Source organism: Gobio gobio (assembly GCF_949357685.1).
Source record: "Gobio gobio genome assembly, chromosome: 23".
Taxonomy (NCBI): Eukaryota; Metazoa; Chordata; class Actinopteri; order Cypriniformes; family Gobionidae; genus Gobio; species Gobio gobio.
This window is the reverse complement of record NC_137119.1, coordinates 36,904,014-36,916,709: the sequence shown is the minus strand read 5'-3', so window position 1 is coordinate 36,916,709 and position 12,696 is coordinate 36,904,014. Positions and strand designations below refer to the sequence as shown.

Below are 12,696 nucleotides of genomic sequence, written 5' to 3'. Positions count from 1 at the left end.
AGAGCGTGCCAACGCTAGCACACGACAGTAGCTAATGCCCCCACAAAAGCCAACATTAGACAAGGACCGGGCTGAAAGACATCTAAGTTGGGAATAATTCCCTCAACCGATGTACCTCGGCACTGGTTTAATTTTAGACGGAACGTGTTACATAAGTGATAGACAATAGCAATAAAATGGATCCCATTAATTCCTGACATGTATGGGCTTGTTTGCTATTCATTAGTTTAGTTGACACAATAGAGGCATAATTCTTTTAAAATCTTCCGTTCTGCTCAGTTGGAAGTGTTGCCAATGACTCAAGAGCATCAATAGGCGATGATTGCAAAACTTATGTAAACAAGTACTTACAATCATAGCGGTACGCACATTTGCATAGGAGGAGAAATAGTATCGAGGCATATTTTGGGTCTATAATCTTTGAACAAGAGTCTATTTTCCAGTCCCCAAAAAAAAGACCATACACAACTTTATCATTATGCACAACTACCGGAGAACGGATGTTGATCTTCAAGCACCAAGTGCAAAGCTTTATTGTACTTTGATTCAATAGATCAACAAAAAAGCCTTAAGATACATGCATCTCTTCCCCAAAGGTATGGCAAAAAAAAACATAAACAAAAAAATGTAAACTTTAAAAAGAAAACTACACGCACACAATCTAGTGGCAAACCAATTAAATGTGTCCCAAAAACAGACGCTGTGGGTAATGCAATCCACTGCGAGGAGTTTGGGATCAAACCTTTATTGTTTTGAAAATCCTAAACTCTTTTACAATACAGTCATTTTTTTGTTACTGGTGTGATCTGATGAATAATATACAATGTTGTCGTTAAATTCAATAAAGACACACATTCACAAACATGAAATATTACTTTCTATATTTCAACATCCTACAACAGAGGGAAGATATGTGCTGCTTTGCTTTTGACGCTTGTTTTCGACAGCACAAACGCCTCCCTTTTGTATCGACGAAAGCATCGTCTTTTTTTCCGAAAGTGCATCTGAAGGATTGCGAGGCCTCTGCGCCAGGGAGTCCAAATGTACGTCATAATAATAAACAGGCGGGTCATAATGTGCTGTGAGTAACAATCAGCAGGTTTTTACCGATACCTCCGACTACAACGCATATCCAGACGAGTAAATTAAAGAAAATATTATCTATATGCATGCCATGACCATTCCTCTGATAACATTTACAATAAATTTATATTTTATAACCTTCTGAAGTAAGTAAGCTGACTGTGATAGTGCCCCCCCCCCCCCCCCTCCCCATAATATTAATGATGAACTAATATGTAACATCCAAATACATTTTGTTCATTTTACAGACTTGTTGTGATAGCTTTGGAGCCATCGCACGTGAGGGCAATGCCCCGATAAAGTTAGAATCATTTGGTCCGCATTTACAAATCCTCTGCATATAAAAAAACGAGATAAAACGCTTTGCAACAGAGGCAAAAAATAAAAAGGGGTGAAATGGTTTTGTCTTCTGAGGTTGACAAAAAAAAGAGTGAGTTTGCTTAAAAAAAGCAATAAAAACATACTGCGCTTTTTACAATATGATAAATTTTTTACACGTTACACTTTCTTGTTCCATGGCACGGCCTTTACTCTGTAGAATTTGGTGCCAAGAGGAACTTTGAACCGGTTTTGGGCCTGGAGACAGACAATAACAAAAGAGACACGTTTAAAGTATGTTTTAAAAAATCAAACAATCAATAAATATATATATGATTTAATATAAGTGCCTGCAGTAATGATAAGAGGCTGGTTTTGAAAACAGAATTAAATCCACAATTTTAAATCACCATGCACTGTTTTAAGTATCTGCAAATGTGTTGATTGTTTTAACATTTGCATCTCAAATATAACCAATACTAACCAAAAACAGAGCAGAAAATTGCGGCTATTATTTGGTCATCAAGGAAGGTATATTATGAGAGTGCAATATTACCAAAACTAGTCAATTATTTGTCAAATCGAATCAAATTTAGAGCAGTTGCATAAATAATATAATAATACCGGTTACCTTTTTGGCTTGGCAATATTCCTTCTCCATGACTTTTCCTAAAACCCACGGCCGTCTTGTTGCTCCTGTCGCTAAAAAAAAAAATAGTATTGTTGATATACGATATGAAAAAGGTGCTTTATTTAAAATACTACAACAAAACACGTTATCAGGAATACAATTTTCCTCTGTCATCATTCATGTCACACATAAATTCAACTGGAACATTAAAAATAAAAAAAAACATTTGCAATGATACATATATTTTAATCATTATTAAATAAGAATAAATAAGTTGAAGAAGAGCAATGAAAGAATATGGTGAATGCAAAACCATCTTGACTGAGCAAAATTGTTTCAAATATGTAAAACCGAATATATATAAAATCCACCTGTTCCTTAATTAAGTATTCCTGTCGTGTGTGTGACTGACCTGGTTTGAGGTCCAGTGCAGTGAGGGACTCTGAGTGCAGGAAATAAAGGGTGGGACCAACAGTGAAGAGAACGTAATTATCGTGCCTCTCGTCCAGGATTATGAGAACCAAGTCGCCCACCTGAAAACTACAAAAGGAGGGGTTTTCAAATGAGCTGGAGGGGTAAAATAGCGGTTCAGATCATTAGTGCTAATATCCAAGAATGCTTACTCTCGAATGGCGATTTTCTCAGAGTGCCGTGACGACACGGACGACATACTCTGTGACATCTGTAAAACAAAATTGTTAGATTCAGGTGAGATTTACACTAGTAAATGTATGTGTGATGTTGCATACATACACTATATAATCTCAAAATAAAACTGCATGCATTATAGTGCAAAAAAATCTATTTTGGTTAAATGCAATGTTGAATCTCATAAATGCTTCCAGTGCTTGTTGTGCCTAAAACAAATGTATGTGTGCCATCTAGTGGTAAGGAGTAGAACAGTCCATTAAACAGCATGCATTGGTGGTAAATACTTAAAACACACAATAGAAACAGAACAATGAGTATCTAAAATGCATTGTAACGTAGATAGATAATAAAGAAATGTGGGATTTAAACGCGTCCGTTTCATTTCGAGCTTGTTTGTAAATTGAGCTGAAATTCAATTACACAGGCACATTTCAGAGTTGTTTTTCAGGCTAGATTCATCTTGTGAATCTGCCCCGAGCTGTCAGGACGCTAAAGTGTGGGTTACGTGTCTCATAAGATGTGTCTCACGGCCAATAAGACGGCGATTGTAATTTTCCTAAAGAGATTAAACCTATTTGGAGAAATAGTCCCAGGGGAAATGTAATTAATTTGTATCAAAGAGTCTCGTGTTTTAATTAACAGCTGATAATGTGAGAGTTGCACAGTATACAGTTATACCAGCATATCTACAGTATTTTGCTTATAGACATAAAAAGATCTAATATAAAGAAAGATATGCATTTGTAATTCATTATAAGTATTTACGTTTTAGTTTTTTCTTCAAAATGACACGAGCGTTCCTGTGTCAGTCGCGGACCTGCATTAATTGAGTGTGTATTGTTCTATTTACACTAATTACTGATTTTAATTGACCGTTCAAGTGGTCAATTATAAACTGAGATCAAGCACAAAGGACCCAAATCAAATGATCAATTTAAACGATGTTAAATGATGTTCTCATACAATTAACACATTTAGATGAAATATAAGAGCCAAAGCAAGCACACACACACTCACTCACATACTGTATAAATAAAAATACATATATTTACCAATCTTTGACTAAGTCTTTTGTTCTCTTCCTCCTTCATATGTAAGGTCTGAAACACAAATAATATATTTAAGAAATGCAATGATTAAAGCTTATCTATAAAACATCTACATGTGAAAGTGAATTACCCTTTCCAAAATCAGTATGCGCTGTTTCTCTTCAGATAGCAGGGAGTTGTCACTGAAACAAAATACACTAGGTAAATTTCACAAAAAACACAGTTCACTAACTCAGTGAAACTTGAACATTTTCTCAAAAGCAATAAAATGACAGAGCAGGCAACTTCATTACTGTGATAAGACCAAAAACAACATTTCTTGTTCATAAAAGGAAACTGCTTAAGATTCCTCACTTACAGCAACCGCTCGACTCACATCTCCCCTCTTCTATCTGATCTACTGTGCTTTCCTGTCTCAGATACATTCATTCAGCTCTACAAAAAGGTCTACAAAACACGGTCTTGCCCCTCTTCAACAACATATCCTCCTTGCATACTTTAAATCACAAGTAAATGTTTTCTAACAATTGTTTGGTTAGTGATGCATACCGATAGCCTGCACTCCATTCTGTTGTTCCCAAATGTATATATGTATGTGTGTGTGTGTGTGTGTGTGTGTGTGTGTGTGTTTGTGTGTTTGTGTGTTTGTGTGTTGTGTGTGTGTGTGTGTGTGTGTGTGTGTGTGTGTGTGTGTGTGTGTGTGTGTGTGTGTGTGTGTGTGTGTGTGTGTGTGTGTGTGTGTGTGTGTGTGTGTGTGTGTGTGTGTGTGTGTGTGTGTGTGTGTGTGTGTACATATATTAGGGTTAATCGCGATTACTTGCATCCAAAATAAAAGTTTGTGTTTACATAATATATGTGTGTGTACTCTGTTAATTATTATTTATATATAAATACACACACAAGCATGTATATATTTAAGAAAAAAATATTATTTTTATATATAAAACATTTATATTTATATATATTATAGATTATATAAATGTATATACAGTATATACATGCAAATATTTCTTAAATATATACATGCTTGTGTGTGTATTTATATATAAATAATAATTAAGTAAGTACACACACATATATTATGTAAACACAAACTTTTATTTTGGATGCGATTAATCGCGATTAATCTTTTGACAGCCCTAATATATATATAAATATATATAATATATATATAAAACTGCCGTTCAAAAGTTTGGGATCGGTAAGATTTGTAATGTTTTTAAAACAAGTTTCTTCTGCTCACCAAGGCTGCATTTATTTAATTAAAAATACAAAAAAAAACTGTAATATTAAAAATGTAATGTTTTCCTGTGATCAAAGCTGAATTCAGCATCATTGATGATCCTTCAGAAATCATTCAGTTAAAAACAGTTATTTTAAATTGTAATATTTCAATAAATAAATAAATAAATAATATATATATATGTGTGTGTGTATATATATATATATATATACACACACAGACACAGTATATATACACACAGTATATATATATCAAATATATATCAAAAATTCTGTTCAAAACTAGCATCTACATCTAGCATCTCAGTTTTATAGGCATTTCAGCACAAATAAGGAATATATATATATATATATATATTAGGGCTGGGTAATGACACAAATTTCACAATTCGATTCAATTTCGATTCACAAGCTTTCGATTCGATTCTTTTCGATTCAACTCAATATCGATTATTTTGGATATGTGTCAGGTATAATACATGGAAAATTTTCTCAAGGAAAACTAATTTCTGAACTAATGTTGTAAACTATGGGAGTCAGTTGATACATTAGCCTACTAATATTGAAAGTAAAAATTAACTGATTTGTATACAAACACTTAAATGACACTAAATTATGTTTTTTTATATAATAATAAAGTTAAAATATTAACTGTACAAATTACATAATCATAATTCTACGCCAATTAGGTTTTTTTAAATCCATCCATCCATCCATCCATCTTCTTCCGCTTTATCCAGGGCCGGGTCGCGGGGGCAGCAGTCTAAGCAGAGATGCCCAGACTTCCCTCTCCCTAGACACTTCCTCCAGCTCTTCCGGGGGGACACCGAGGCGTTCCCAGGCCAGCCGGGAGACATAGTCCCTCCAGCATGTCCTAGGTCTTCCCCGGGGCCTCCTCCCGGTTGGACATGCCCGAAACACCTTCCCGGGAAGGCGTTCAGGAGGCATCCGGAACAGATGCCCGAGCCACCTCAGCTGACCCCTCTCGATGTGGAGGAGCAGCGGCTCTACTCCGAGTTCCTCCCGAGTGACTGAGCTTCTCACCCTATCTCTAAGGGAGCGCCCAGCCACCCTGCGGAGAAAGCTCATTTCGGCCGCCTGTATCCGGGATCTTGTCCTTTCGGTCATGACCCAAAGCTCATGACCATAGGTGAGAGTAGGAACGTAGATTGACCGGTAAATCGAGAGCTTCGCCTTACGGCTTAGCTCTTTCTTCACCACTTCTTCATCGATTTCTTCACTGTTTTTTTAAATATAAACATTTAAAGGGTGGCATAAAAACTTGCCACATTTATTAAATATTGAAGAATATTGACAATGAATATCCTATGTAATGTGGTGCATATAATTAGCAAAATGCTCCTCTCGAGTTCATTTTTCTAGCTGACTAACGAGTTTTTGGACACTGGATATGGTTTTTCTGAGGTAATGAAGTTACGTGACATTTACTTGTAAGCCGTTTTACTTGTGTCTTTCTGCGGTTGAAACACTGAGTGATTGATTCTATGTGACATGATACGGATTTCGGTAAGTTGTCCTGTATCTTTTAACACACTTTCAGAAGATCATTCGTGTTTATTTCGCGCTGTTACTGGTATTAAGGCGGAAGAGAAGATCCGTTCATGTTTGCTCCGCGCTGCTGGTTCTCTTAAGCTGAGCTGCGGCAGAGCGATCTCACGCCACAGCGCCATAACGGTATTTATGTTTTTGAAACTACTTATCGATTCTTAGGATTTAAGAATCGATATTGTTTTGTAAAAGTGAGAATCGATTAAAATCGAGAAATCGATATTTTTTTACCCAGCCCTAATATATATATATATATATATATATATATATATATATATATATATATATATATATATATATATATATATATATATATATATATATATATATATATATATATATATATATATATATATATATATATATATATATATATATATATATATATATATATATGTATTTATTTTTTTGACATGAGAAGCTGGAGTGTGTGTGTATTTTTGGAAATAATAAAATGAAAATCAACTTGTTTTTTCTTTGTAATTATTCCAAAAATGTTATATAAAATAAAAAATGCATCTAAGCAAAACTTTGACTTTGTTGCTACAAGAGAATGCAAAATCAAGCGTATTGTTAAAGCTTATTCAGCTTATATATTTTTATCATTTTATTATATACTTTACAATGGTGTGGTTTGTTGTTCTACAGTATTGAATGCTGCTGAATGAGAAGCTGTGTCTAAAAATAGGAAAAAACTATGAACAACAGTCCGTTGTACTGCTAGTATAAAATGAATAATTTCAAACCAACTTCTAGATAATTTTATTGCCATGCACTCTGTGTGGTGTTGTAGCCAGTTTGTTAAAGTTACATGTGGTAGTTCTGTTTTTCAGGGTTCAGGGTTTATTATTTTAGCTCTAGTATGAATACATCAGCACAGATGCTTACTGCACTGTCATCATGCTGGCCTCCACAGCCGACTCCACCCTCTCCTCATCTCTGAATGCAGCCATGGACGCCAGTCTTTCTGTGTCAAGGGTGGACGGCGACAGAACTTCTGTGTGGGCGGGGCCACAGGCGCCGTGAGTCTCCGTGATGACAGGGATGGGATTGGGCGGAAAGAAGGATGAAGAGACGAGGACGGTGCTTCGCAGACGGTTGAGTTCCTCCTCCATCTGTTTCTTCTCTTGAAGGATGGAGGCGCGGTCCTCGGAGAGTGTTTCGATCAGGCCTTCAGGGAAACAACAAAACACAGAGGGCAATGGTCATGAGAACATTTATTGGTCTCATTGCAGTTTGGTAACAGATCTTTGAAAAAAAAACAAGTAGAAATTCTTTCCAAATGATAAGATAAAAATAAAATGTTATACCTTTATCTTTCTCCTGTTGCTGCATCACGTTTTTGAGCTTCTCTGTGAGATCGTTGATGATTTGCTCTTTCTTGAGTTTCTCCCGAGTCAGAACAGTATTGAAGTTCGTCTAGGAGTGAACGGCACAAAACATTATTAGGTCACAAAAAGTTACAGGGATCAACAATACTAATATTTTCAGGCAGTTCAGATTTTTTTCACTGGAAAATATACAGCTATTATGCAAGTTGATTCAATGACGTAATTCAGTGAAAACTATATTAAATGCACACTTTTTTCCGGAAAACAATGGCGCACACAAGGCAAAACATTACTTATATTTCACACCTGCCTCATTTAGTTCGGTTGAATCGCACTAGAGTTCGTTTTCCCCTTTGGTGCGGTTCGTTTGGTCAGGTGTGAAAGCAGTAATAGCACTCGGGTGCGCACCAAAAGCGGACCAAACAAGCGTACCGAGACCTCCTAGAAGAGGTGGTCTCGGTACGCTTTCAAACGAACTCTGGAGCGCTTTGTTTGTGGTGAGAACGTGGTCCGACCTCGAACAGACCCAACTGCAAAAAGTACAGATCATTTTTGGACTAAACCAGCTGCCGTAGTCAGCTGCGCTGTGCATTATGTGATGACGAAGTGTTTGTTGACAGTTTGCACTTTTAGCATGGCAGCTCGCGGACAAAGTTGGAGTAGTGCGGAGATGCGGAGCCTCATAGAAATTTGGTCTGATGACCATATTAGGTCCCAACTTTCGAAAACTCACAAGAACAGCGCGATCTTCGCTTGAAGTGACGAGCGATGCGCGCTCGCCGTTTGCAGTGCATTAGAGCGTTGTTTTCAAGCTGCATCCACGCTTCATTATAGAAATGTATTGTTTGCATATTGTGGTGTATACAAACAATGTAATAGATTATGGCCAGGGACAAAACCAGCCCGCGCAGTCGCAGTTTAGGAAATACGCCATGGCCAATGAGTGATGTGGATGTTGTCATGTGACTGCATTTTGGTTTGTTTCAACTGGTTCGGACCAAAGCAGTCAGTGTGGTGTGAAAAGGAACCAAAAAAGCTGAAAAATGCTACAATGTATAATTGTTTGCCCTTGGTTTGGACCAAATGAACCAAACTAGAGATGTGAAAGCACCCTTATTTTATTTACTTGTAATTTTAATTACTTACCCAGACTTGTACTATTATTGATGTCAGCCAATTGAAGTATGATTATTAACTATTTCAGCACAATTTGAAACAACTACATTTCCATTTTTTATATTCAGTTTTAAGGGCCAGATTTACTAACAGCTTGTACTAGCGCAAACCCTCTTTTGGCATTAAAAAACTACTTTCAGGATTTACTAAAGACATGCAGTGAAAAATATGCACTGAAAAGGAGTGGACAGGGTTATTTTTGCAGCTGACCTTGTTGCATATGCATTTGTAGGAGTTTTCCTTTCAGACGCAAAATTTATGGGAGGAGAGTATTAAAATGATAGCCTGGCTCCGCCTTCCTATGTACTTCCGCTCAATTTTCCTTTACCTTCAGTACGTCATCTGGTTTTTTCGGTATATTGGCTGGTTTTCTCCGGCCAAATTTTAACCGGTCCAATCAGCAAACGATGACGTTGATGCCGTGCGCTAGTTTGAGTTGTAGTTCATTAATGGCGGCGGAGAAAGATGCGAGCGAAGCCATTTGGTCCGTTGTGGCAACGCTGCCGAATATCCAGAAGTTGAAGCTGGAGCAAGAACAATCTTTGCAGAGTTTTGTTGTTGGCCATGATGTTGTGGCCCTCCTCCCCACAGGGTTCAGGAAAACCCTGTTAGTGGTGAAGGAGTTGGCTAAAGCGAACGCATGACATATGTCACGACCAAACGTTAGCGATTGGTTATGGCAGATCCAGAGTGGCTCTGGGCAGATCCAATAGTTTTAAACTTCAACAGAGTCCCCGTCTTCAAGGAAGTAAACACTTGTCAATGGAGAGTGGCCAGACTATCTGTACAAATAAAATGTATGAGAGTCTGGTAGGACCAGGCTATTAAAATGAATCATGCCAGGTGATTTAATAAGATTTGCGCTCGTCAATGAACTGGTGTTTGCACCATTATTTACCACCCCAAAAAAGCAGACTTAAAGCTGTCTTAAACCAGACGCTAACTGGTAGACTGTGTTAGTCATAATGGAAATGATCCGGCTGCGTCTGTGTTCTTTCATTTGCGTGTTGTCAGTAGATCACGCACAGAGCTTTTCACGTTTTTTTGCGCTTTCACACTAATTTGCCCTGTTTAGTAAATCTGGCCCCTAATTTGTTAAGTATAATAAGATAAGTAAGATGTAGTTTCAACAGTTTCGCTAACTGGCCCAAAAACTCCCACATTTTTGTAGCTAAAACTGTCATCAAGTATGCAAAACTTTTTGGTTTGTCAGTAACTTAATTGCAATGAAAAAAGCCAACTTAGCAATTCAAATGGAGCTAATACCAAAATTCCAGTAGTTCAAATCTTATTGCTAACCTGCTGTTCAGCAGTGAGCGAAGTCTTCAGGTTCTGCATCTCCTCATTCTTTGTGCGTTCCAGGATCTCTAGTTTGGCCAAGAGCGATGCCCTCTCCTCGGTCCACTGGCCACTGACTAGTGACAATGCAGCGCCGGCCTCCACACCAGCCTCTGTCTGCTCTACAGAAGCTGCCACTCTGAAACACAGAAGATGCATGAAAATCGATCCCATCGAACCTGGCTTTGCATTCATTACACTAAGAAGTCAATTCGCTGATTTTTCCTTCTAAAAAATTACACAATGCAAAATCAGAAGTAGAGCAAGTTGTTATGTTTTGAAGGAAAAACATTTTCTTTTCATCTTGTGCACCAAATCATTAATATGTAGTAGAAGTAAATGCATCAATTTTGTGTCTTTCTAAAGCTCTGAAGGTTGTTACTTGCAGGGTTTGAACTAGAGCCCTGCGCGGGACTGTTTTCTTCATCCCGCTCCCGCCCGCACCCGCCGAATTTCTGACCATTACCGCCCGCTCCCGCAACGTATGTGTTACACTCCCGCCCGCTCCCGCAATATGTATGTCCACTCCCGCCCGCACCCGCAAAACTCTGAGAATTTATTCCCGCACAATAATAGAGATGCATTGATTTTGTGTCTTCTCCCGTCCCGCAGGGGAAAAAAAACACGTATTTGTATTGATATTATTAAAGAGATTCATGGGGTTGTTTGTTTCGTTTCCCTGGCCTGCATGTAAAAAAAACGAAAAAGACAAATACATTCAAATATAATTTCGTTTTTATCAAAAACTTTGCACATAAAAATAGACTGCTTTGCAAAACAGAAAAACCGATTGAGAAACAAAAACAGATCCCAATTCGTCGGTCAGTTCCGACGTACGTCGAACGTGACCGACTGAAAGGAAACCAGGAGAAAACATGCTCCAACAGAACGTAATGTGAACACAAAATAGCAAACGGACATTTAGAAACAATCCATTTCCACTCACTAAACTTCTATGTATTGTTTGTCAAAAACACCAAACAGTCTACTTGACCTGCGGGGAGTGCTGAGCGTTTTTGGTGAGGTATGATCAAGTAGCTATGTATTTGCCAGCTGCGCAATATGTGGATACATATAACGTTATACCGCATGATTTTGCCTAACAAAACAATTGAGAAACTTCTCCAAATGTCAGACTTTCCTTGTTTAGCTTTTGTGCTGTAAATACCTCGTTTGAGGTTCTTTTCTACATCATCTATTGACATCTTCTCCATCATGTCGTTAGGCAACCTCCCTATCCCGCCGATTCCCGCTGCGTTTTTTTTAGCCGCCCATTCCCGCCCGCAGCAAAATTCAAACCGCCCGCTCCCGCAAGATTTACGTTGGGTCCCGCGGGACCCGGCGGGACTCAATCCCAATGCAGCCCTCTAGTTTGAACCTACAACCTTTCCTTAACTAGTCAAGAGAATTATATAATTGAGTGCCATACACTCTTTTTCTAAAGTGTTTCTTGTTGGTCACCAGAATAAATAAATAAATAAATATTCAAAAAACTCCAATTTACTGGGATTGGTATAAGCTTTAAACACAAAATCTGTTTCCTGTTTTTAATTAATCCCTATTTTACTGGCACATGTAACAGGGTTATCATATTTCTTGCTAATTTCTACTTAAGAAATGTTTTAATGAAACGGTTCACAGTTTTTGTTCAGTCTTTTTGATGTGCTAATTATTCACTAGAGTGAATGAAATCAGAAAGAGTAAGTGAATGCACGTTGCCAGTGTGTTTTCTGCTTTTAATTAACAGTAAAGTTAGAGGAAGAGGCTTTTATTTGAATGGACTAGAACAGCATTGTTTCAGTGTCATTTCAGTTGTCCTCGGCAGATGCTTTCCTTACACAAAAGTGCAAGATTTATTGAGTTCTTCATGACCAAATCAAAAAGAAAGTGAAATTGTTATCAAATTCAAAACCATGTTAAAAACACGATTTTACATTTTTTAAAAACAAAACGTGAGGAATATTTGCTTCTACAAAACTGCTTGCCCAAGTAAAAAGAACCCATTCAAAAATGTTGGGGCCTAGATACACTACCATTCAAAAGTTTGGGGTCAATAAGATTTGATCATTTTATTCAGAAAGGATGCATTAAATAGCTCAAAAGTGACAGTAAAGGCCTTTATGATGTTACAAAAGAGTCCATTTCAAATAAATGCTGTTCTTTTTTTAAACTTTCTATTCATCAAAGAATCCTGAAAAAGTATCGCAGCTTCCAAAAAATATTAAGCAGCAGCAGCACTGTTTTCAACATTGATAATAATAATAGGTTTAAGTTTCTTGAGCAGCAAATCAGCATATTAGAATGATTT

At 37.3% G+C, this 12,696-nt stretch overlaps 1 protein-coding gene across 3 annotated transcripts in view; it reads right to left on the bottom strand.

The window, feature by feature from the left end:
• Window positions 1-472: 472 nt before the first annotated feature.
• The window catches only part of rb1cc1 (RB1-inducible coiled-coil 1), a 28,941-nt gene continuing 16,717 nt past the window's right edge, over window positions 473-12,696 (bottom strand). For all 3 annotated transcript variants that reach the window (XM_079806136.1, XM_079806137.1, XM_079806138.1), the window contains exons 15-23: window positions 10,350-10,527; window positions 7,854-7,962; window positions 7,432-7,714; window positions 3,863-3,914; window positions 3,736-3,783; window positions 2,656-2,714; window positions 2,445-2,572; window positions 2,033-2,103; window positions 473-1,659 (exon numbers count right to left, since the gene is read on the bottom strand). In XM_079806136.1, the coding sequence (XP_079662262.1) occupies window positions 1,582-1,659; window positions 2,033-2,103; window positions 2,445-2,572; window positions 2,656-2,714; window positions 3,736-3,783; window positions 3,863-3,914; window positions 7,432-7,714; window positions 7,854-7,962; window positions 10,350-10,527 (1,006 nt within the window). In that variant the 3' untranslated portion in view covers window positions 473-1,581. The remainder of the gene's footprint in view (window positions 1,660-2,032; window positions 2,104-2,444; window positions 2,573-2,655; window positions 2,715-3,735; window positions 3,784-3,862; window positions 3,915-7,431; window positions 7,715-7,853; window positions 7,963-10,349; window positions 10,528-12,696) is intronic.